General features: G+C 48.8%; 1 protein-coding gene across 1 annotated transcript; it reads right to left on the bottom strand.

Annotated features, from left to right (window-relative positions):
• Positions 1 to 2,055: 2,055 nt before the first annotated feature.
• Positions 2,056 to 18,794, bottom strand: LOC144161645 (carboxylesterase 4A-like). Its single transcript, XM_077692276.1, has 4 exons — positions 18,760 to 18,794; positions 9,641 to 10,024; positions 4,563 to 5,525; positions 2,056 to 2,366 (listed from the first exon to the last, which is right to left on the bottom strand). The coding sequence occupies exons 1-4, from the start codon at positions 18,792 to 18,794 to the stop codon at positions 2,204 to 2,206; spliced, it is 1,545 nt and encodes a 514-aa protein (XP_077548402.1). The 3' UTR covers positions 2,056 to 2,203.
• Between the last annotated feature and the right edge of the window lie 8,136 nt (positions 18,795 to 26,930).

Below are 26,930 nucleotides of genomic sequence, written 5' to 3' on the forward strand. Positions count from 1 at the left end.
CATGATATGGGCGTAGATGATATGTTCAAGGATTTTGCAGAGTACGCGGGTTAATGATATGGGCCGATAATTCAATGGGGAGTGTTTGTTAGCCGATTTATGAACTGGAACGACCTTGCCGTGTATCCAGTCGGAGGGCAGCATGCCTGTTGATACCGACTGAGAAAATAGTAGGCACAGATATGCTGCACAAATATTTTTAGTGTTTTTTAGTAGTTTTGACGTAATGTCATCCACGCCGGCTGCCGATGAAAGTTTGGTATTGTCTATAAGAGATGAAATGCCGGATGGTAAAAAATGTAGTTGGCACTTTCAAAGTTTGCATGGGGAATAGAAAATGACAGTTCAGTTTCTTGAGTAAAAACTGATGCAAACGCAGCATTAGACACGTGGGTACATTCAGCGTTGGTCAGGGCATCACCCGACTCATTGAATAGAGTAATATCACGTGTTCTGTGGCTTTAGGACTTGCCAGAATTTTTTCCGGTTCTTGAGCAAGTTTGGCATCTCAGACTGAAAGAATGAGTGTTTGGCCTGGCGTATGGCTTCCAGATAAGCATTTTCGGCAGTTTTGTATTTATTCCATTCATCAGGGGTGTTACGGGGCTTAGCTGAGCAGAGCAGACATAAAAAGGAAAAGTCACCGGGAAATGGCCGAAATTAGCTAAAAAAAGACGCTACCTTGAAGTGAATGTTTGAAAAGGAGCTAGAAAAGTCAACATTTTCAGCAAGACGATGCTAGTAAGTACTTTGTGATAGCCTTCGCGGAAAAAATGCAAAAATTTCGACAAGTAAAAACCGTATGACACGTTTTATTCGTTTGTGTGATGCAGAAAAGCGACAGCGGTTGACTACTGTCTAGAAAAAAGCTAAAATATGCGAGTTTCTGCAAAGCATTCAAAGAATATGAATGCCTTTATTGAGCGGGCGTTAACTGCGCACCATGTTTTACCACTTTCGCTGCCTTTTTACATTCACATTCCTGTTTTAAATCAGTTAAGTAGTTTACGGGAGCTTAAGATTTCATGCAGAGTTTTGGGAAGTGTGTATAAGCACACTTCCAAACACTCTGCATGAAATCTTAAGCTCCCGTGAACTACGGAACCATTGCTACGGCGCTGCTTGAAGGATTCAGCGCTATTCATACGCCATCAGGTGCCAGATATTACAAAAAGAGCAAGACAAATTTTGATTTGTGCCGGTAACTATAGTGCTCGTACGGTAGTACGTGTGTGATTGAGTGACTGATGTGTTGGGACCTATGCTATGCAAGACCTGGCCATGACTTAGCCAGATCACCGTCATCGGCCTAAAGGTTTGTTCTGTTCTCTTTGTTCACTTTGTCTCGAAGGCTGAAATGCACTGAAAGGTCATATAGGCCCTCTTTTTTTGAAAATGGGGTTTGAGCATGGCCCGGAAATATATATAAAATCACAGAGTTTCAAAGAAGCCAGCAAGTAGCCAAGTCACCACAGTGAAATCCCTGTCGCCACAGGTCTTGAAAAGTTTCCACGTTGGCGGCAAATCGCCAGACCTTGAAACCCTGGTGGTGACTGTGTAACTCTATGACTGTATAGCCACCATAGTGACTGGGGTTCGCATTAACGTGGATCGAGTCGGTAACGTACGTGGTATGAGGTCATTGAAACTTTGTTATGCTTGAATTTCAAGCACGACGTCAATGTATGAATACATTGACGTCATTGGTAGTGGCGCCAGCGATGGGTCCCGAACTCCACAACGGGCATTTAAGTTCGTTTTAGAAGAGCATTAAAATATATATTAAACGTTTGCTGTACCCAGCTAGCACTTCGTGTTCAGTGTCCATGCATACAAAGGGACCCTACAGCTGGATTTTTAGACTTAAAATTTGGTGTCACCACTCCTTTAATCAGTATATTTGAGCATCTGTTTACAGTGTAAAACAATAAGGGTCATTTTCCTATTTTCAATTTTAAAAATTTCTACTTAAATAAAGCAGCGTTACAGTAACCAAAAAATATAGTTTATTACTCTAACTGCAGTCTAACTGATAAACCGTTATATACTGGTCTGTTCATTTCAATCAGGCCGCTTGCCGACATCATATAAAAAAAAACGAGCATAATGATGAGCGGTTCAAGGTGGGCATTTCAAAGGGCACGTCTTTGGTGCTCAGATCACCCATGCATTCCTTTCGTAGGTGGCGTGAAGGTGTGCACCTTCAGGCTTCGCTCTGTTGCAAGAGAAGCGCGACGTCCTCCATGTCGCCGCAGTCGGTGGTGTTGGCTTCGACCGGTTCTTCGCCTTTCGTGGCGTTCACAGTAAACCGGCGCCCAGCTTCGTACGGAAGCCACGGCTGGCCATCCTTGAGCGACGGAACAGTCCTGCGAAGTGGCAACGTGGTCACAATGGAGTCAAAATGAACTGCTCAATAGAGTTCAGCAGGTTATTGGCAAGTTGGTCCCCGAAATTGTTAATTTCGAAGTGTCCCACTTAAAATTTGACGGAGACATTGAAAGGGCCAGGAAATACAAAGTTCAAATGACAAAGAGCCCAGGGTTAACACTTTTTAACCTAGCCACCCTAAGGAAAAGCGAAAACTATGCACACAGTGTTTCATAGAAGTTTGCCTTTGCTGGCAGCCTACAGTCTAGCTATATCTAAGGGATGATTGGATATACTACATCCTTTCCCTTGCACTGAAGGCCACGCGCAGATACCCCAGCCGGCGCACCATCGAGAGTGAGACTGAGGGATCAAGCGATGGCCAAGCAGTCGCTTCATCCTCGCCTAGTCAGGTGGTACCGCAGCAGCGAGGCTCCGAGCGAGGGAAGCAATAAGAAAGGGGAAGTTGGCGCCCCGGCAGCTTGAGGACACTTGCGATGAAGGACCTTGAAAGATAGCGTATTAGAACTTTTGCTCTAAAATATGCTTGCACCAGCCGTACCAACACATATCGCGCGCGATGTTTGTATGAAAGCTGCTCCGGAAAGGAATAAACTCGTTCAAATTTGTGTACATGTCGATCGCACCAAATAATATGACCACTACGCAAGTAGTTCAACGAAACGCTTCGCACAGAGAAAAGAAGTCGTATCTCTCGATCGCGGGACCCGTGTCGCCATCTTTCGGAGGCGCGGGACAACTTGTGGCGCTTTCGAAACAAACCAGAAATGAGTGAAGGATATAAGGCGCGTTCGGTGCATCCAAATCTGTGTCGGTTTCGTGGCTCAGTCGGTAGTGCGCCGGGCACCTTGCGTTCCGCCCGCGGCGTCATGGGTTCGAAACCGGGCGCCGGAAACCGTTAGTGTAGTGGCCTGGCTGCGGACTACGACAAGGCACGCCAACGCCGCGTGACATTGTGAGTTACTAAAATGCTATGCATTTAAAAATTGGCGCAGCTTGCACTAATGGTGCAAGGCTGGAGATACAGCAGAGCTGGCGGACCCCCTCCCTTCGTCAGAGACCCGGCTCTTGCACTTCAAATGGATTTCCGAACTTGCCGCTGAAAGTTGTACATGACTGGCAGGCCCAGATCGTTCTGTCCGCAGGCTTCCGCATCTCTCCCAAAGTGGACCACGTTAGCACTCGCTACAACCCGTGGTCACCGGTTTCGGGAACTCGGCTTCTATAGGTGCTATTCGTTGAAAAGTTTCGCGGTCAATTTCTTCGCCTGGCAACACTGGAAACGGCCACAGACATGGCCGATACGCCAAGGACACGGCGCCGCTTGGGCCACTGCGCCCACACGGCGAAGAAAAAAAAAAACACCCGCGTGCGTCATCTGCTCAGTTACAATCCGATTCTAAACGGTGGTGTCAACAGAGATGTAATTAATAGCACTCGCATTGAACTCGAGGGAATGCTGTGCGTTCGATGAGGTAGAGTTTGTAACGTGAAACAGTCATGTGTTTCACAGTCGTGCTTAGCATGGACAAGTACCGCCATCGAACGGAGCCCGACGTAACGAGTGACGGCGCACTACGGTTGGGCTAGAGCGGCGGCGCGCGCTGTGTTGATACGGCCTTCGCAGCGGCGGCGAGAACAATGGAGCCCCGTCTCGACGTTCTGCCACCAACGCGCGCACGCCGCTGTACTAGCCCGGCCGTGGGCGCACTCACACGGTTGCATGGAGGAGAAGAGGGGTGCCTGATCTGCGGGCCGTGCGCACAACATCGCCTAGCGACAGACGCTTGGCCACAGATATGGCGGCGCACACTTGGTTGCCTGCATGCAATCCGCGCCATTGAATACCGGCTATAGCGCGAGCTCTGTGTCTGTGCTCTTCACTTCAGGCGCGAATGCACGGGAACTGGCCAGCAGAAGAGCACCCGAGTGACCGCGCCGCGAATGCTAGGCAGTGTTCTCGAAAGTCGAGCTGGCCGACGTCGGGCGCTCCTCACGAGGCATGAGCTCACGTGGTCCCCATATTTTTGGGGTATTTTATGCGAGCTCTTCACGTGGCGCAAACCCACCATCAAGCTTGGCCGATGTCGCGTGCTCCTCACGAGGCGCACGCTCAATAGGCGGCAGAAATAGAAGCTTAAACAGCTCTGCTGTTAAAATACATTTGCACTTACCCATTTTTCAGGAATCCTGCGACCATTTCTACGTCGAAGACATCACGGATTCGATACGGCGATCGCTTTGTGACGATATAGCGGTACACCGTTCCATTCTTGTCCGCCGCCTGATCCGCGATGATGCGGGGAAAGCAGACGGTCCACAGATTCACAATGTAAGCTTCCAACTCCGGGAATGACCCCACACCACTCAGAACGCGCGGCATAAATCTGAGCGGAGCCTCGTCGACCGCCACGCCCCTCATGGCACGTAGAAAGTACGCGAACACGTCGAACACGCTGAACCCGTTTCTGTATAAGTCGCCCACCGGCACAACGCGCTGAAACATCGCCATTGCGTCGTACACGTCGCTTCCTAGCATGAGTGTGACCTCCCCGAAGGCGGCCCTTTTGTGCAGCTGCGTGAGGGCGACGCCGTAGAAAGAACCGGGAACAAACGGCATCTCGGCCGTGACGTTGATCGTGCTCTTCATAATCTCGTTTTCTGAGGCCGAGCGCAGACACTTTAGTTGGCTCAAGATGTCGCCCTCGGGACAGCCGAGGGAACGCGCCATTTCGGCCACGTAGACCTGGCCATGCGCCGGCGTGTTGAGTGGTATGGGCGACGTCGGGTACGGCCCCTGCAGGAAGGCGCGCCTGAAGACGTTGAACTCGGGGCTCATGAGGATGACGGACAGCAGGAAGGCGCCCGATCCCAGTCCCAGGGCGACGATGTCTTCGGGGTCCCCGTGGAACTTCCAGGCGTTCTTCTGCAGCCAGGATAGGGCCAGCAGGAGGTCCTCGATAGCGGCATTTCCGACGGCTCCTCCGACGCCCGCGTTGAGGAAACCGAACGCGCCGACCCGGTGGTTGGGCACGGCGACGATGAAGTCGCCGGCGGCTGCAAGATTGGCCCCGTCGAAGTCCGTATTGTACTCGGACTGGAACCATTCTCCGGTGACGACAACCACCACGGTCCTCCTGCGACGCCCCACCGGAGTATGTCATAACCCCTTAGAGTTCGCCTTAGCGTGTCTACCTCGCCAAGTGTTAGTCTTAGCACAGATAAAATGCGATCTGAAAACAGGGTGCCGTCATGGAGTCGGCAGCTTGCAATATAGATGGTACACGTCGCCACAAATTTCTGCCGATCGATTCGCGGAGCAGAGCGACAAAATAACCAAGGATGACGCCGCTCATGCAGAGAATAGAGATGTCAGCTGGGCCGGCGGGGGCATTAGCTCCGGTAGTGCTGCATTCACAGCGCTGGTTACCTAGTTGCCAGGGAGATGCCTAATCGAAGGTGCGGTGCTTCGCTCCCCCTTCTCCCGCCGCGGCTGTAGGCGTTCGGTCCCGTCATCGCTTGCACGCATTGTATACCCTTTACAAAAATGTATTTTGAGTTTCAATTCAGTTGCTGTTGAGTTTTTATTCAGTCAATAGAAACTTAGTTCAAACACAATTGGCTATTGAGATGTGTCAGTAGAAAATCAAAAGGATTTGTATTGAGAAAACCTATTATTGATCTCTTTTGAGAACCAATTGACAAAACTCATCGGGCTGAAACATATACCTTCGAAGGGCTCTTTTTTTCAGCGCTGCCCACTGTATCCACAGAATTCGATAATATTACTATTAGGTTACTTTTATGCTCTTTTATTTTACATTCATATTTGGTTGGTTGGTTGGTTGGTTCCTTATGTCATGGCGCGTACCCACGCGGGGGATTGGCCAAGAAGCTGCCAATAATTAGACTGTGACCCGGTTTATTTTAGAGAGAAAGAAAAAAAAAGAAGCACGAGAAAAAACATTGAGAGTAGAAAAAGAAATCTTTGGATAGAACAGGATTGTTAGGAAAAAAACTTGCGAATGAAGGCATAGCTATCTAGCAGGGCATCCGGCCTGTCGCCGCAACAAAGGAATGAAAGGCGATCACGACATCTCTGTGGCAATATCCTATGACGGAAGCACCCAGGGAAAGAATAACGGTTAAAGATTAAAGGGAGATTCAGCCGATTAAACGTGTATTCAAGGTGCGTGCGTCGCATCAAGGAAAAGCTGCGGCAATTTAAAAGAAAGTGTTCTATTGTTTCAGGGGCCATGCAGAACGGGCATTGAGGAGATAACGCCTGACCAGCTTTGTGTAGATAAAAATTTAAAGGGGGGATTCTGAAACGAAATTTTGTGATTGCGACCTCACATTTACGAGATTCGTAGAATTTAGGCGTCCATAAGTGAGAGAGGTGAATATAGTCGGAGCATGAACGAAGGGCATCTTACCGGTTAATTTCTAAAACTTGAAGGCGCCTGAACCTCGCCCCCAAAAGAAAACTGTCAATTAGGCAATTCACGACGGCAGGACCCCCAAGAGCCAAATTGGCTAATTGGTCTGCCAGTTCATTGAAGATTATCCCTGCGTGACCAGGGACCCACACTCTGCCTGGAACAGCACGGGCGGGTTCTTTTAAATGCAGAGCATTTCAGTAACTCACGATGTCACCCGCGTTGACGTCCGTAGTCGTAGTCCGCACCCCTCCCCCTACACTATATTAAAAAAAATGCTATCCGGCGCCTGGTTTCGATCCCTCGACCCTGCGGGCAGAACGCAATGTACATGGTGCTCTACCCACTGCGCCACAAAGCCGACACAGAATGGGAGGCTACGAACGCGCCTTATATCTTTGACTCATTCAAACTACGTCAAGAAGCTGCTGATACAACGCATTCACTACCGCCAACTCCACAAACACTAAACGTTAACGCAATACACCCACCCCCTATGCGACGCATTTACTCGAGTCCCCCTCGCGGGAAGATGGGCCCAATTTTTTTTCTTTTTGTGCTTGCATTCATTTCGCGCGTGCTGGAGCCTCTCTGCGCCATTTTGAAGGCATCGTTGGTTTCTCACGCGGCCACTTTTTTCGCTTACTCTAGTAAAAACCAACCCAATGAGCATTTCTAACTAAATAAACTCGGGGGCTGCCGATTAATTACATATATTTTGCTTATTACATATTACATAATATAATGCACCTGCAGTACGTTTTCTTTGCCCTGAATACTGGGAGCATGTATGACCAGTGCTAGCGGTTTCAGCGTTTCGAACGATTCTGCCGATATAAACCTCTTGTTCAACTATCCTGTCAACGTTTGGCCGGAATGCTGAATCGAGGGACAAGCGGGTATCTTTTGGAAGCCTCTGTTTGGGTGCCTAAGGGTGCAAGCCTCTGCAAGAGCTCTGGGTGCAAGCCGCTTTGGGTGCCTTAGGACTCTGGTTAGGTGCGTGACGCCACGTGACACTGTGACCGCGGACGAGCTACGACGACAAGCCGGTCCCCTAAAGTGCTCCACACTTAAAATACCAGGGTTCCTCGGGCTATTTTTTCGCCCTACCCACTGACGTCCTTTCCATGACGGCTAAGGCGTCAAGCCCCTCCATCCATACCATAACACACACTGACGAGGTCATGATGTCCACCAATAAAAACCGGTTTCACTCTGCAGTAATGTTCGATATTGTGAGACACTTCTGCACCCGATTCTTCACACTCGACCCCCTTCCGAACCCGTGACGCTGCTGTTGACTCCGGCCCACACCGGCTTAGGTGGTAATGAGGCTGCCCACCACCACGCCCGGGCTTTGACACACCGGGCAGGCGCTTCTTTTACACCTAAACACGGCGTTCCCGAGATGTCCCATTCGGTACTGCTCACATACCGGGACATCACCCAACATTACCGCCCCCTTTGCAGACAACTTCCCCCTCCCCACCCCTCCCTCACAGCCGAGGCTGCCCACATGTGGCGCCTTCTTCAGACGCACTCCTTTCCTCACTCTATTAGCGCATACGTACCCTCACCTCTTTTCCTCTCCCAACTGCCCCTTGTGTGACGCGCCGGACACGATCTATCACTCGCTCTGCGAATGTCCGCGCGACCCTTTCCTTCACTATCCTCCCCCACCCTCTGGGAAAAGGCTCTGGGGTGCTCGGACCGCGACCGCCAAGAACTGGTCACCGGTCGGGCCCTCGACGTCGCGGCGGCCCCATGGGCCACCGCCACTCACCCACCCTAAAAGAACTGGGGCTATTGTTGGACTCAGTCGGGGAGTTCACCCTCATACAACCCAGTCCAGGGAGGGAAACGGGGGGTTTCAAAGGATAGGAAGAGAGAAAGAGGAAAGAACGAAGAGAGTGAGGCACAGTCTATGTAGCGTTCGTCTCGTCCAAGGCTCGTTCCAAATAAAGTGGATTCTCTCTCTCTTTCTGCACCCGCACGTGCTAGCAGAGTGAAGAGAATAAAGCGCTCTTGCCGCGCGCCTCGCGCCACACACCTGGCGTCATGCGCGTGTCGTTGGGCAACAGATATGACGTATGTCTGGTGTCATGCAGACCGTGCGGGATACGCTGGACGCGTCGTAATCATCGTAATCACCATGATTACCATCATCTGTTTTTACCAAGATGGAGAAGACATGTTCCTCAATACAGACTTTGGCGAATGAATAAATAGTAGTGCAGCGTCACACAGTATTAAAATGGAAGCTATATCTACTGGAAGGTGACTCCGGATGACCTTGGTGGGGGCCTGAATGGTACAAAGCTTACAAAAATTACGCTAGACTTACGGAACTACAGAAGCGAACCAAAGCGTGGCAGCCGTGCGAGGACGAATAAGGATTAACATAGTCAATGACTGATTACTGGCTGATAGTAAGGATTAGAAAGACGGATGAAGGGGAGATTATGACGAATTGAGATGGATTAAGATTACTTAATGATTGATAGCAATGATTAGTACGGTGGGATTGGGATTAGGGGAAGTAAAATGAATTAAAATGGGTTACGTTAGGGAGTAAAATATATGAAAGTGGATTAAGGTAGATTGGCATGAAAGAATGGGGATTAAGATAGATCAAGGATGGTAAAATAGCGTGGCTGAGGTGTTGGCGGATGGAGGTGTATATAAAAGGTACCCGCCACAATAGTAAGCAAGGCTTTCGTCTTCGGGTGAGGTAAGCAGACTTGGGTGGCCGAAAAATTTTGAGGGAGCCGAGAAACCTGGAATATCAGGGCGAAAAAACAATAGCGCACTACCTCGGGGATCCGGATGCGGCTACGGGTGCCCACACGTTCATGTTGAGGCAGTCTTCGGAGCCGACGACTCCGCCCCCGTCCCGCCACTGCTTGCAGGGAGGGCCTGCGTGGCTGGGGCCCCGCACGGGACAGTCCGTGAGGGAGACGAAGTCCAACGGCAGGGGCCTGGCAAAGCGGACGCTGCCGTCCGTGGTCTGTCCGAAGGGGACAGCCCGGTACAGCCGGACTTTTGTGCCGCCGCTCGAGTGCACGCGGGTGGCCTGCAGAGTCCCGCTGGCGGTGAGCAGGCAGTCGCGTCGCGTGAACTTCGTGTACTCCACCACCAGCATCAGGTCTAGTGTCATGGACGCGAACGCGAACGTGCCAAAGTTGAAGACCCGCTGCCTGCGCGCGAATAGTAGGGCATATAGTTAAGTACACGGCAGTACGTGCGTCGTCGGGCAGGTATTGTTACGGCCAGAGGTTAAGAAATTGCTGTGTGCCACGGCGGAGATGATCCTGAACACACGTATTACGAATGGAAATTCCTAGACTGGCAACGAAGACAACAAAAACTTGTTCAATTTGTAAAAAAAAAAAAAAAAAAAAACTGGTCTTGAGTCAACTCTACTCCCTGGCTGGAATAGAGTTGACTAAGTTAGTCAACTATTCCAGCCACGAAAGATGGCGCAAAAAAAAAAGAACGCAAGAAAATTTGGACAACTTTCAAATTTCGCGCCACGCGACGTCAGCAGTGATGCAACAGCGGCGAGCAATAAAAGCACAGCAACCAGTGTGTTGACTGCCCGTTACAGTAGTCGAGTGGTACGATCAAACGGAACTAGAGGCCCCACTTCAATGGAGCAGTCATGTCTAATTCTTAGCGATGGCTTTAGCCCGCGACTATCACTCGCGCAAGTAAGATTCTGTGACGTCATTGAGTGCTTGCCGGAAAGTCAGGCGCAACTGCTTCTTCTGTTTTCCTTAACATCAAGACCATCAGATCCCCATAGATTATAATGCATCACTGACTCACAGCGAAAACTCTTCGTCCGTAACTACACGTTTATGTCCCAATCACATCGCCATTCCCATGCAGCCTGACCAACCGTGCATGATATACTCGCTGGCGCGAAGGCAGGAGCGGTGAATGGCGCAACGTTCCCGCTCGGAAGAAAATAAAATTAGTGACCAGTGAAAAAAATGGCTATGGCTCAGCTCAGCTAACCTTGAATATGCAAAGCAAAACCTTGGCTTAGTCTGAGACTTGGTTTCGCTTGGTTAACATTTGAAGTATAGCTGTATTGCCGAACACGGTTCAGTGCCCTTCGGTCCCGTGCAGCGCCCACATGAGGGGGTCCGCCTCGCTTTCATTCGCGGCGAAGGCGGCGTTCCTCTTCGCCGGGCGCAAGATGAGTCACGTAGCCCGAGACGACCAGCAGCAGACCCAGCGTCATGGCCGCGAACGCGAACGTACCAAAGTTGAAGACGCGCTGCTGTGCGCGAATAGTAAGACATATAGTTAAGTCCATGGCAGTACGTGCGTCGTCGGGCAGGTATTGTTACGGCCGGAGGTTACGAAATTGCTGTGTGTCACTGCAGAGATGTTCCTTGACAGACGCATCACAAAGGGAAATTCCTAAAGTGGCAATGATGACGAAGTACAAACTTGTTCAGTTTAGAAAAAATGGTCTTGGATAACTCAGTTCACGCTATTCCAGCCAGGAAAGATGATAATGATGATGGTTTAGGTTTAGTGGCGCAAGGCCGACATGGGCAAAGAGCGCCAAATACAAATTTATTTGATGAGGAGGGAAAACGAATAAAATCAGTCAATGACTATGAGCACGGCTGGTGTAAAGGGCCAGGGTGAAGAACATGAGTGGTTAAAAGATAAATAAGGTGGCTGGTGTATAGGACCAGGGGTGAAACTATGGATGGTATGAGATGAGTTGTAGGAAGTGTACTTCTGATTTGAACTTAAAGGTGCGCTGAACAGAAAACATGGAAGAAGTATGACGGGTGTGGTGGAATATGTCGTGTGTGTAGTTGTGGGAAGTGTTTGCGTCGTGTAATGTCGAGTGCCTTACATTGTATGAGGATGTGGATCAAGGATAGGGCCTCTACGCACCTGTTGCACAGAGGTCTTGGAGATCCAGTGAGAAGGTGCGAGTGCGTTGCATGTGTGTGCCCCATCCGTAATCTAGCCAAGGCGACTTCAGTGTATCTATTGCGTGTGTCGGTGGTGTATGGTCCCAAGTCAGGTTTTATTACGTGTAACTTGTTGTCTGTCTGTTCACTCCAGTGTGTTTGCCATGTTTTGCGAAGTTGTTGTCTGATGTGTGGTTTCACGTCGGTGTAGGGTAATGTGGTTATGTCTACTGTTTTCAAGAGTGTAGCAGCAGCAGCCATTCGATCCGCTGCTTCGTTCCCGGCTATGCCACAGTGGCCAGGGACTCAGCAAAGGACCAGTTCCAATTTGTGGACATACACAGACATAATACCCTTGACTATCAGATTGACAACATGGTTTTTCGAAGACTTTGCTGACGACAATGCCCGCACAAAACTGAGGGAATCTATATATATAATGGATTGTGGGATGTGGCTTTGAAGTATATGATTAACAGCAAGAAGTACGCCGTAAGCCTCTGCCGTAAAGATACTAGTATTACTATTGAGAGTTCTAGTGACAGGCCCATGTGCCGCGCAGGACACAGAGGTGGCAGTCTTAGAGGCGTCCGTATAAAATTCAGAACACGGATACTTCTGCTGCAAATACAAGAAGTGCTGCAGAATTGCACATGTGGGAGCCCGGTTTTTATCCATATGTGTAAAAGATGTGTCGCATGATACAGGGGGAGATGCCATGGTGCCATAAAATCTGTTACAGAAGTTTGGATGGTGTCTAAAAAGGAGACAGCAAGCTCTGACGCTTCCTCTATAACTCTGTAAGAGAAGGGCGCAGAGAACGATGGTAGATTTAAAAGGAGTTCAGTAATGGATGTATCATGAAAAACTGATTTAAAAGGATGGTGAGGCATGGATGAAATTTTAAAAGCGTAAAGGAGATCTGTGTATGCTCGCTGGCGTTGTAGGTTCCATTTGTTGCACTCCACATAGAGGCTTTCGACCGGGCTAGTGCGGAAGGCGTTACACGCCAGGCGAAGCCCCAGATGGAGCACTGGGTCCAGCATTTTGAGGGATGTTTTACTTGCTGACCCATAAACAACGCTACCATAGTCCAATCGTGAACCTATCAAGCTGGTTAAAGGAGAGTTGAACGTCCTCTACATAGATTGAACAGGAAATCGGTGGTGGCAGCGCCTTCCTAAGGGAATTCATTTTCACAATAAAAGGGTGCAAGTTAAAACACCATCTTGCGGCACTCCATTCTCCTGAACATGAACCCTAGAGAGTGCAGTTCCAACTCGCACACGAAATGTTCTTTCAGACAAGTAGCTGGCAAGTGTGTTCATCATGTTACCCGACATGCCGAAGGACTTCAGGTGACTTAGGATGCCATACCGCCCCGCGATATCGTACGCTTTTTCCAGATCAAAGAATACCGTCATACAAAATTGTTTGTGGAGGAAAGCATCCTTTGTATACATAAGACTCGAGCGCGACGAGTTGGTTGTTAGTGGGCCGCTCTGCCCTAAAACCTGCCTGGCAGCTCTCGAGAAGACCATTGTACTCAAGAACGTACACGAGCCTCCTGTTTATCATCTTCTCGAGGAGCTTGCACAGGCAGCTTGTAAGGGCGATGGGCCGATAGTTAGCGGGAGAGGAAGGGTCCTTTCCTACCTTGAGGAAAGCCACTACTATGGCCTCCCTCCAAGAGCGAGGAATGTGCCCCGAAAGCCATATGTTGTTGTATAGATGTAGGAGTGTTTCAAGAGTGTCTGGGTGTAGGTGTTGTATCATGGTGTATGTGATTTTGTCTGCACCTGGAGCTGAAGGCTTACATGTGTTCAGAGCAACCTTCAGCTCATGAATTGAAAAAGGAGAATTGTAAGAAGTGTGCGACTTGTTACTATCACGCATGCGTGATAGCGTGATAGCAAAAATCTGCGGAGAAGAAGTCACTGCAGTGACTTCTTCTCCGCAGATTTTTTGTGTTTCATGAAAGTGTTTGTGTAGTGTGCTGAACTGTACACGTGTTCTGAGTGTTGTGCAAGTGTGTTAGCCTGGTCTTCCAGTGTGTCCCCTGTTGTACTAACCAGGGGCAGGCTGTGTGTATGTTGTCCTTTTAGTTTTCGTATGTGTGTCCAGACTTTGTGTGTGTCTGTGTAAGAATTTATGGATGTCAAGAAGGTGTGCCAACTCTCTCGTTTTACCTCACGGCGCACACGTTTTCCAAACGCCTTGGCCCGTTTGAACAAAATAAGGTTACCCGACGTGGGGTACCGACGAAGGATACCCCACGCCTTGTTCTGGGCCTCTCGCGCTCGCCTACAGTCCTCATTCCACCACGGCCTCCTCTGGGAGGCAAAGGAAGCGACAGAAAAGGAAGCAGGAGTTCAGGAAACGCAGGACCAGAAGACGTGAGCGCTACATCTTTTCTGCATATATGCGCTCTCATTCAGCACGTACGTGATCTTAAGCGGCTCATTCTGTGGCCAACGATAAGGCCATCGCCACGCAACGACGCTTTCCGTTGGCGTCCGTCTTTGCCATTACCCTCAACCTCTGGAACATGTTGTGCTTTTCGCCGCGCGCAGACGGGCCACGCGTCGAGAGTTTGCTCTGTCCGTCTGCGCTGTCGTCAGCTAGCTTTATCACCTAACTTTATCCTTCGTGTGTCCATACTTTACATTAAAGTATACTTTATCCATACTTTATCCTTCCACTAGACCGCCTATGACGTCATGCGACGTCACCAGTCCGGCTGCCGACATGTCTGTCATGTGAATCCCCCTTTCGCGATGGCTTTAGTCCGCGACAACCATTCGCGCAAGTATGATTCTGTGACGTCAGGATTACCTTGCCAGAAAGGCAGCCGCATTTGCTTCTTGTGTTTTCCTTAACATCTATTTAATCAGATCCCCGTAGATTATAATGTATCACTGACTCTAGGCGAAATGCCTTCTGTACCTACACGTGTATGTCCTAATCACGTCGTCATTATCATGCAACCTGACCAACCGTGCATTATATACTCGCTGGCGCGAATGAATCAGCGGTGAATGGGGCCACGTTCCTCTTCGGAAGAAAATTAGCGACCGGTGAAAAACGGTGACATCTGACCCATCATGGCAGTCACTGCGGTGTCATACGAAGTGTTGAGTGGGGGAGTCATGATACTTCTATAGGTTAGCGAGCACCTAAGAAACGTGCTTACATTTTGGCGCGTATGAAGAACCAGTACCCCCCACTCTTTGGAATACGCTGGAGTTTGAAATCTCCCGTTGCGCGACCCCGACCTGCAGCGCCACTTAACCATTACCATGCCATGCTCGGATGCCATCCTACGGCGCCGCCTGTGGATAGGAGTTGCCTTCACCATAGCTTACTTCATCACTATCGGCATGAATGACAGCCCTGCTTGTGATGTGTGCGCCCCGGACGAGACAATAGAACACCTCTCGTGTCACTGCGCCCGGTTTGCAGAGCAGAGACTGCGCCTGTCAACATCACTCCGGAAACTCGACAACCAGCCATTAACTGCGCAGACTGTTTTGCGTCAGGCGTTGCCCATCAAGTCCCAAAAAGCCACAAAAGCCTTACTTCATGTTTTAAAGGACACAGGCTTGTCTCAACGATTGCAGAGACACTGTTTACAATCGTTCATTCCCCATTTAGTTAGTTTACCTGTTCAGTTTAGCCTTTATTGTCGCCCATTGTTTTGTTTTTGTAGTTACCCTTTATTTTTATTTTCTTGACACCCTCATACGAAAAACATACAAAACGGCCATAGGCCTCCCCACTTACACCTCCAATGAAAAACTACTCCGGTTGGGGCTACACAACACTCTTCAAGAGCTAATGGATGCCTAGCGAAAGTCACAATTTCGTCGCCTAACACTTAATCCTACAGGGAGGAAGGTGCTTCATGACATCGGACGACCAATCCCAAACACCAACGACCTACCTCAACGAATCCCGCTACACATGCGCAAGAAACTCAAGGTTGCTCCCATCCCCAAGCATATGCACCCTGCCAGGTCCGCAGCATATGCACCCAAGTGTCTGTCAGGTTACGAAGAAATATACAGACGACTCTCATGCTCGATGCGCGGACATCGCTCAGAATCCCAGGACACCTGGCACCCCCCTGGTCACGCTTGATTCCAAAGGAGAAATTGCCACGGCGGCCACGTACTTTGACTTATCCACAAAATCGGCAGAAGCTCTAGCTATAGCCCATGCAACCACCACTCACCACAATCAACCATATCTTAGCATAAGTTCGGACTGTCAGGAAGCCTGCCGATTGTACCAAGCTGGGCTGGAACCACCCCAGACCATCCCAATCTTACAGCGATTGCCTGAAGACATAGAAGTAGCCATTGTCTAGACTCCTGGCCACTCAGGTCTTGTTGGGAACGAAGCGGCACACGCTGCCGCGCGACAACTCCACTCTGGGCATTCCCATCCTCAACCGAAGCTACCGTGAGAGGCACGGACCGGGAACGTACTCACCGTTCACCCCTCGACAACCGCTACAGCTCACTCTTGTCACATTACACCCACACGAGAAGAACGTACCTTCCTCCCACCACACGCTAACTACGAGGCATATATCTACCGCAGACTACAAACTGACAACTTTTACAACCGCACCATCCTCGCACACATATCTCCATCTACATACCCCTACAACTGCCCGCACTGCAACACTCCTCTCACAACCTATCACCTCGTCTACTCCTGCCCACGCAATCCTGACCCCGTCCCCTCCTCTTCCCCTGAGCAGTGGGAGTCTGCGCTGACCAGCTCGACAGCGGAGCGCCAAAAAGCCCTAGTGCAACGAGCCCTGGAATCAGCAAAGGCTCGCGGCCTCCTGGACGTAGAAAGCTGACCACCACCCCTCTTACTCAATAAATGTTTATTCCTCCTCCTCCTCCTCTTTGCTCCTCAAGCTCCATTCCCCGTTTTTTCAATACCCTTTCTTTCTCTAAATCCCTCCTTCCCCACTTCCCATGCGTTGGGTAGCCAAACGGACTGTAGCCTGGGTAACCTCCCTGCCTTTCATGCACTGTATTATCATTCCTTCTTTCCCACGACCTGCATCGTTTCCCTTGCGTGTTTGACACTCCCACATGGTCGAATGGTTCCGAAACCTCGCTAATTTAGAGAACTGCATTTCCTCCCGCCTCATTGCAATTTAGTCCCCACATTTCCCGCACCCTCCTCCTCCAACGTGGCGGACTTGGCTAGCCTCGGACCAGCTGATGGACCAGTTCGCTTTGGTGAACTTGGCTCGGGACATCCAGGCTCTTAATGTTGCTCCTAATTAGGTTATCCCTCCTCCTGTCTTATGCGCTATACTGATCTTCTTGACTAAAGAAATGATGCCGAATCCTTTTCAGGACGTTTGTCTAAGTTTGGAAAGAAAAGAAGGGGGTCAACAGGACTTTTGGTATAATTTTAGGTAGAGAAAGCCGCAGAGTTCATATCTTTGAAACAAAATTGATGCGCTCTTATGTGAGTGATTTCTTTATTCAGTATCATCTAGCAGTTGTTTGCAGTATATATCACATCATTTGTTTGCAGTATATATGCTCACGCATCCATTCCTTGTCCTTGTTTCCGCCTTGTCAGGCAATCAGTAGGTATATTCGACTGACCGGCCGAGAAGGTCTGCAAACATGCCAGAGACACCCCTCAGCAGATTACACGGGGTTTCAAGTGAAATGGTATTATCGGGTTATGGTTGCAGATTTTTCCGGGAAATGAAAGCTCTACGGCGCCAAATTAAATATTTATCACAAATACTCTCATTAATAGATCTCAGCATGTTGATAGTTCTGCATGATAACCCGTGATTTTTTCCTTTGTGGACGAATTCTCAAATCTTCCATAAACATCATATACGAATTAAAATGTCTCAAATTGCGGCGTTTACGTTCGTGGACCATAATGTTCCTGAACATATTTGTCAGCATTTTTTCAGTTTTCGGAGAATTTTATAAAAAATCTGTCACTTTTTTAAGTAATACTAAACCCGTATTAAAATTTTAGGCAATATAATGAAAGAGAAGCAATAAATTTTTAAGAGCTTCTTGGATTACCAGGTCAGGAAGGGTCGAAGGAAGGTAGAAAGCTGCATGTCCTTTCTTCGGGTCAGAATCAGTACTTCGCCCTAACCTCTGTACAGGGCAAAAATGTGTAGCGACACCAGCCGTGGTGGCCATTCCCTTACTAAGCACGAGGGTTTACGTTTAATTGCTGACTGCACCGGGTATTTTCCCGATGGAGGCGAAGAAGAAAAAAAAATACGTCGCCATATCCACTAACGTGAAACCTTGGGAGGGGCGAAGCATGCAGTGTACAAGTGTATTCTTGGCGCCTTGGCGTTTTTGCCAACGTACATGAAACCTTTGGGGTTAGAGGCTTAGACGTATACAGCTTTTTTTTCTAAGTCTCTTATCTTTGAAGCACGAAGCTGTCTAGCGCGAGGCATTAACGAGTGTCCCGGTGTTTTTTAGTACGCGTTACGAAACGCTCAAGCGCGAAGCGTAAATGAGTGTCCCGGTGTTTTGTAGTACACATTACGCTTAAGCGCTAGCTGTAAACGAGCACCGTGACTACGTGAGACGATGATTACGGTGATGACAACGGTACGAGACGCCAGCAGCCCCAGCACCTAAGTGTCTTCGCCCCTAAAACCATAGCGACAAGGCCCCAGACAGTCAGAAAGAGATCCTCACATGCGTACGAGGCTGCGTGGGGTAAAGAGCTTCTCAGGGACATTGTCATGTGCTAATTCGCCAGACTTACGTTTAATTACCTCACGTTTTTAGGGCCCGTTATCTCCTATCACCCTGCCTTGACCGCTAACCCTAAAAGCCGCCTTCACCGTGCCTTCTACATCCAACCTGCGTCCCTGCCATCCGGCAGCCCTTCGTCGGCAGCCTTACTGTCCACTCCGCCTTATCTTAGCTTGCCTGTCGCGAAAATGACACGTGACTCACAAGACCACGATGATGGGCCGCTGATTTGCCGGCATCTCCTGGCTGCTTCGTCTCCTTGTAATGTATAAGGCGCTGATTTAGAATCCCAGGCTCGAATGGCTGTCTTGGCGCACAAGATCGCGGTGGTAATAGTTACGATAACGATGAAGCCCCTGTAGAAAATGGCGCGCCACCACTGCCGGGCATTGGTCGGGGCTGCGCTGGCTGCTGTGTGCTTCCGGTCAGAACTGAGGAAACAAAGTTGTATTGAAGACGGTAATGAACATGCAGTCCTCGGAAGCAGTGCAGGGGATAGACGTTAAATAAACAAAGTGTAAGATTACGAATCACTCCTTATCTCGCTCCTCGTAGTGGACAATACGGCATTCAAAGTTGGAAAACGTCAACAACCGGCACACACAGGTTGAGGTGCAACGTGTTTGATTAAGCTTGGCACCTCGCTGTGCGTGAATTAAAAAAAAATTCTCTCTCTCTCTCTCTCAATCCCTCCTTCTCTCTCTATCTCCATGGAACATGCACCCTCCTCGGGTAGATTGGCCTTGACGCTGACTGCTGCCGCAGGAAAGAAACGGCCGTTTCTTCAATTCTCATTTCGTTGCGACAACATATATGCCCACCCACAATTGTCACCCACCCACACACCCATCCACCCACTCAGGAGGATCGAAAAATAACTATGACAGTGGTTGTGAGAAGCCCACGGCTGAGAGAGGAGAGAGAGAGAGAACTCCATTGGGAGAAGCTGGTGATCCTAGGCGTCGGCCAAGAGCAGCTGGCCGAGGGCGCTGCTCAAGCTCGCAGCTGATTCACACATTCCAATCTCACTGCGATGTGAACATGCCAACGCACTACCTATTCTGTGGACCAGACCACAGAATAATGTTCAGCTTTATTTTGTAGTGCAGACAACAGGCTTATGTTCGGTTCTGAGACGTTGCTTCCGTGGCGCAGTATCTTGGATTTTTGGCGCTACGCCCTGGGTTCGATCCCCAGCAATTACGTAGTTGTTATTTTTCACAAGTGCAGTTTTTCCTGTAAGCTGTTCTCATAAGCCAATTCTACGAATTATTTGTTTAGATTAGTGTAGATGCGTATATTTTAGGTTGCTTTAGACGAATAAGAATGGACTGTAACGTGGTATGGTCCGCAGAAAAAACCTGAACATTACCGTGTGGACTGGTCCACAGAATAATGCTGCACATTATCCTGTGTTCATCGTCATCATCATCCACTGGTCCACAGAATAGGCACTGGATTGGGACTGGGAAAACATTTAATCGATTTACTCGAGGCCGCTCCACGACTTCTCCTCGCCACCACTGACACCTCTTTCACAACTATTTCCCCCTCGCCTCCAGCGATGGCCCTTTGCAAATGTGCGAAGCTGGGCGAGTCGGTAAGGATTCATGATTAGAAACAGCGCAAGAGACAGGACGAGGAAACTGACAAGGACGGGCGCTGACTGACGACTGAATTTTATTGAAACAACAAATATATACGAAAAGCAAGAGCACAAGCAGAGCAAGAAAGGCAAACAAAGGCTACAATAAGATTATTAAACAGAGGTGTCACTCTCCGCAGCCACGCCGCAATGACCGTAGCTTGGAACGTTGCTTGGAACAATGACCGTAGCTTGGAACGTTGCAACGTCAAGCATAAACGCCCCTACGCGGAATGCAGTCTCTCTGTGGTGTACAATGTCCCACTGTCCTGCGGGAAGTCCTACGTAGGGCAGACGGGGCGATGCGTCAACGATCGCCTACGTGAGCATGCTAATTCGCTCAAGACCTCACAGGGGAGCAACCTTGCTACTCATTGCGAAAAACATGGCTGCTCGCCTAAGCTTGACCTCACCTCGATTGTCACCAGATACCCGGATCAGCGCACACGTGAAGTTGCGGAGGCATTTACAATCTATAAAATGAAGGACTCGTGTGTAAGCAAGCCGCCAATCTTGCTGCATGCAAAAGAGATAAGTTATTTTGGCGGCGTGGCTGCGGAGGGTGACACCTCTGTTTAATAATCTTATTGTAGCCTTTGTTTGCCTTTCTTGCTCTGCTTGTGCTCTTGCTTTTCGTATATATTTGTTGTTTCAATAAAATTCAGTCGTCAGTCAGCGCCCGTCCTTGTCAGTTTCCTCGTCCTGTCTCTTGCGCTGTTTCTAATCATGAACCCTTTGCAAAGTTGCGCAGTCGGCAGCTAATGGCGGTAGTGCGGTTATCAGATGATTGCGAGAAATAAACAGAAGCACTGATGGGCGTAAAAAATGCACTGACGATTACTACACTCCATAATATAAAATTTGTACGCAGCGCGAGCTGCTATCTTCTCGGTCACGGCGCATTTCTGCTGCGTCGTAGGAAGCGTTCGCGTGATCAGCGAACGCCCGGTGGCGTGCGCTACCAAGGTAAATATAACTGGTAGCGAAGCTTCCATAGAAGCCCATACGTTCAGAAAATGGCGGCTCTTAAGCTTCTCATGGGGCTTAGCGCCATCTGTGTGAGGAGGGAACACTTCCGGCGGAACAAAAAATAAACAGGATGTGACGCAAGATCCGGTCAGAAAGTGACGTCTTTTTGGTGGCATTAGCGGGAAAATTTGACTTCAAAATAGCCTTAGCAGGACTATGATCGCTGAGGGCTCATGTCATTGCCATCTGACGCAAGTTGGCGAGTCCTTGGCGTGTGTGCTTCAAGTCAACGCCAGCTTATACTCGTGACTAGAGAAACGCACTTTAGCATACTGTCGTATGATTCGCCTCGGTGTTTATAAAAGCATCTTGCATCTGCTCTGAACCCTTATTCTGTATTTATGCCTTCCACTGCTGTATAAAAGCAATCAGTTGTTTATTTTGATTGCAGCGGATGGCAAACGTACACCCCCCCCCCCCCCCCCCCCCTTCACCGGAATTTTTTTTCTGCCTTTGGATACAGAGCCCAAAATGACACTTGACCACTCTCCCCGGCCCCCCCTTTATGTAAAAACCTTCCCACTCCTTACCCCGATACCAATTTCTACCAACGCCACTGCTAAGTTTAATTGCGTCGCACATCCGCAGGTAGGCGTGCGTGCCTTAAGTATAGATCAAGGTTACATATGCTTGCTCAGTTTGTGTACTTCTGTTCTAAGAGAAGAAATAACGCATAGTCATGCTATAATCAAGACATTTGAATTTTATTCCAGGATGAACATAAAACAAATTTACCACACTGCACAAAATGAGCACGTATACAATAAGTACAAAATGTTCGTGGGCACTACATGCATTATGATTTTCCTTACGCGCCGAAAAATTGACTTTACCAGTAACACATAGCATTATGAGCAATGAAAGCGTCAACAGCAGAACTTCTTCGAAACAAGAGAAAAGAACTAGGCACTGCATCTTGACGTAGAAAACCGGGCCGCAGGAATGCCGATTCATGAAAGTGCAGCGAGCACGCTGCAGCTGTCCCGGCGTCTTATTAAGTAGACAAGGGTTTCTAAAGAAGTTCACTCAGCATTCACGCCTGCAATTTCCTGGTTGCATTATTAGGCAAGTGTCACAACAGATAAGTAAAAAGAGGAAAAATGGATCAATGCAAACGAAAGCGACGGCAGTATGTAAAAGCACATAGCAGGAAAGATCTGGCAGCAGCGCAGCACGGAGCAGCACAACACAGTACTGCGATGGAAATAATGCTTGCGCATACAAGTGCGGGAAGCAACGAGCACTACAAGCGTTGTAATGCAATAGAGAAGACACTGAGATGGACAATTAAAGCGACTCGTTTAAATTCGAGTGGTACTACGCCGAGAAGTCCTAGAGTAATTGACACAACTTGCTCTGAGCCAGCCTGAGGTGAAATAAAGAGATAACTGTGACATAACAAAGCTTTAGACCCATTTTTTTCGAAGCACCACCACGTCCCCTTACACAACCCCCGTGCACATATTAACAGTACAATAGTTTCGCGTTACCTGTGGAAATGAGAGGAAAATGGTGCAGTAAAACGCCAGGCGTACGGGAGTTGCTGTTGCAACCTTTACAGCACATCGTTTCCGTAGGTACCGAGGAAAGCGCTCCGCTCCAACCGTTGGCAGCATCGTCCCGTAGTTCACCGTGCCTGCCGGGCACGGTACTACACGTGTTCACCGACGTTACAACGCACCTCGCAACTCCACGCACAGCAAAAATTAAGTGCACACCAAATTAACAAGGAAAAACGAATGCAAATGCGCACCACCAAAACACGCGAGGGGCGTTGCCTAGCAGACGAACTTTAGGAGCGCCTTTTCGATCACTACAAGGACTGCATCACATAGCAATGACATGTGCCATTCTTCAGAGGGCGCTACAAAAAGGGTTTTTGAGAATGAACGGCATTTTCATAAATTATTTATACACTGTGCCTAAATAAATGTGATGCAGAAATAAATATAGTTCGTAAAATATAATTGTTATTTTATTGTTGAACAAAACTTGGTTTTTTGTTACTAGTGTTTGTTCCCTCCTCACCTAGTCGCGCTTCAATCGCCACTCCCATAAGCCCCCATGCTGATGTCGCTGGCAATAGGTTCTGAACCGCTTTTTGCCCGAACCTTCTCTACCATTTATATTTACCTTGGCGCTACTCTGCTGCTACCTCGCAGTGCGCCGCCGCCGCCGCCGTCCAGCATGTTGGAAATTGTGTTTGAACCTCACGCGCAAATGTCACGTGGTTAGAATTGGCTCCGCACAAGGGAGCAGCAAGCATTTGTTGCATATCGTGTTTGAACTTCCCGCCCAAACGACACGTCGTTTGGATTAGCGGAGAATGGAACAGCTTCTGGGGAAAGTGTAAGCGGGAAGGGTCTCCTTGGTGGCGACGCATGAGACATGTGTGACGGAAAGGCAGTGAGAGAGATGACGCCGTAGCCGCGCGTGTCATACTCCACCTCACCCTTCGCTAGACGCTCCTCTCCGTTTTCTTTCTTTCGTCGCTGCTGTGTTCGCTTACTCGGCTACGCAGACATAAACAGACGCCACTCCCGCTAAGCCCAGCTAACTGCTGCCAAAGGGCTGCCCCTAAACCGACAGAAAACCCGCCTTCGCCGTTTCCGCTCGAATTTTACTTCGCCAAGTAGCTGCGAATCCCTCCCGCCAGAAGAGAAACTTCCCCAGTTGGAACGCCGGCTTGAGCCCATATTTCTTTTTCAGCTTGGAAGGTCCGAGCGACATTTTCGCCGTGCCTTTCACGCCTAAGTGTGCGCCATCACCGGTTGCCGGTTTATGCTTGCGCGGTTTGCGTGCAGAAAGAAGGGGCGTGCACGCGCAGTTAGACTTCATGCAGGTACCGATGAAATTCCAGTTGTGCTGGTGGATTTATAGGTCGAAATTACATGGCTCATTGCGGTTAGTCGGCTGTCCTCCTTAATTTTGTGGTTCGGGTGCGGGTTGATGTGTTTTACAGACATCTTACACAAACAGTAAGATGCATACGAGGGGAAGAAAAAATTAGTGCTCTTCTACTCTGTGAAGAAGGATGATGTGCAAAGCTGGACGTAGTCCACGGAGTTCACGAAACAAAACGCGTTTATCGTAATTTGTGATGCAGCATATTTCCTAGCCAATTAGCTGAATGAATCTCTGACGGATCCAAGCCATGTTCATGCCGATAAACATGGACCTGCCTGTGTCTGTCCCGCGTTGTAAGCATCTCACTGTTTGTGTTAGGCCGGGGTCAGGCTGTTGCCGCAACTGTAGTAACAACTTTAAGGAATGACGTCGTTTCACGTCTCAGCCAACCGAACTGTGTGGTATGCCGTTTTTTTACTTCCATATATGACGATACGGCTTTTTCGTCGGTAGTCTGAACATAGCCTGACACAGGTAACTGCTGCCAAAGGGCTGCCCCCTAAAACGACAGAAAACTCGCCGTCGCCGTTTCCGCTCGAATTCTACCCTATCGCCGCATCGCCCAGGTTTGTCAACTCTGTGGCGATGTCGGACATTGTCAAGACATCTACGCCCGCCCGAACTGACCGAAGTGCCCACGCTGCCACGTCGCCAACCCATACCTCCAGCACAATTGCCAACCTACGTGCAAAGTCTGCTAGCAACCACACCCCAGCACCAGCAAGGACTACCCGAAACGCGTCGTGCGCAAACTCGGCCCGAAACGGGCGATCTCACCGCCTTCAGCTGAGGGGACGAATACTGCCCGCCAGAACACCCACCAATACAAGAGGCCCACCAGTACCGCGGCTCGCCTCAACGAGGTGAGCTGGTACAACATTGTAGTGCAATCTCCCATAGCTCACGGCTTTCGTTCCCTCCAACCCGGAGTCACTACCCCCTGACAACTTCTAAACAAACTCCCGTTGCTTATGACTTGCCCTTCCTCCCACCCAAAACTGCCAGCTCCTCGGAAACGCCTCAACAAATTCCCCTCTCAGCCACCCTTGAAGACATCCTTGAAACATCCTACAAGAACAAGCTACCCTCAGCAAACGCCTGGATTCCTTCGCAGATACTGTAGCCGACATTCAAAGCGCCTGCTTAATCCCTACACCACCCACAAATCCCCAATCCCAGTCTTTACAAGCCAAGCATGCTGCGGTCATCCTTGAAGATAACATCCAAGCAGGAATAATTTCATTCATCGACCAACGCCTGCAAAAGGACCCTGGTGACTTCCAATCGACAATCGCAACATACAGGTATTCCATTCAGAAGGTGAGCGGAGTGATTACTGACCGCATCACAAACATTGAGAAGGCCCTCGCTAGCAATTCATCCTTTCCTGTCTCGCAATCTAAGAAAGCCAAACTCCAACAATACAACACGCTTCATCTCACTGCCCTTGCCACCACCCTCCCCAACGACGGTGTCTGTACTGACCGTCTATCAATAGAATCGCCAATCTTTAAGTAACAAAAAAGCTCATTTGGGATTCTGAATCACCCCTGTCCTTCCTGATATGAGTGCTCTCCAAGAAACCGACACCTCTGCCCCGGGAATTCGTGGATACATGGCCTACACCCAAGATTCGCTGCACCGCACTGCAATAGTAGTGGCTCAGCACCTCACCACGCAAGAACATGGCCTCACGTCCCCCATCGCCCACACATTTGTCAAAACAACTCGACGAAACCAACCCAGTGTTTTATTTCTGAACGTATACAGTCGACCTACCAGCCCTCTTCAATCAATCTACACCCCCAAGCACGACGCCAAACGGGCAGTGCATTAAAACCCTTCCTTTCTGCACCGCGTTCTGAACGCCCCTCACTACTCTTGGGGATACTTTGATTGATTGAAGCTTTATTCATTATTTTTGCAGAGCAACATACGCAAAAACAGTGTTGGGCCCAATAGCCAGAGGCTAGTTTTAGGGTCCACAAACAAAATACAACGGCACTTCGGTCGCATCAAATCGTAGCTTCCTAATACAGCTGTTCAACAAACATCAAGTGTATATATATCTATACACATGCATACACATATCTATATATATATATACATATATATACACATATATATGCACACATACATACATATTTACACATATATATACACACATGTACATACACACATATATGCACACATGTATACAGGCAAGGAAAGCTTATGCACCGAATACACCGACTGTACAAGAAGAACATGGGCTTTTAAAAAAATATACATTTCACATATAAAAAACAAATGATGTTGGTACATATGAAAATAAATTCGCGCTATATTTACAGCCAACTGAAACCTCGCACGGGCCTCAAAATAAAATGAATGTGGGTTAAGGAGGCTTGTATTTAATACATAGTGTGAAGAAGACGGAATGAGCAGTTAAGTAGCAAAGGCTCCACACTCGTATTATCACTCATTTTTGCTACGTTTCTTTATGCAAGTGTTTTTTCAAGCTGTAACTAAACCTTTTTGATTCTTTTATTTCTAGTGGTATATCGTTCCATATTTTGGCCCCAATGAATTGTAGCAGTCGCTGCCCGTACACATTACTAACTGGTGCCAGGTTAAGGTTTCCTACAGCAGAACTTCTTGTTTGGCGCAATGAAGAATAAAATATCGAGCTGTTTAGAGGATGGCTATAACTTAATATACTGTGTACCAATTCAGCTGTATTTTTCAGACGTAATTGATCAAATGTCAAAACTTGAAGAGCGTCAAAAAGGGGTTTGCTAGGTGCATCTCGTCT

This window comes from Haemaphysalis longicornis, unplaced genomic scaffold, assembly GCF_048455015.1.
Source record: "Haemaphysalis longicornis isolate Haplotype H1 unplaced genomic scaffold, Haemaphysalis longicornis Haplotype H1 scaffold_12, whole genome shotgun sequence".
Lineage (NCBI taxonomy): Eukaryota > Metazoa > Arthropoda > Arachnida > Ixodida > Ixodidae > Haemaphysalis > Haemaphysalis longicornis.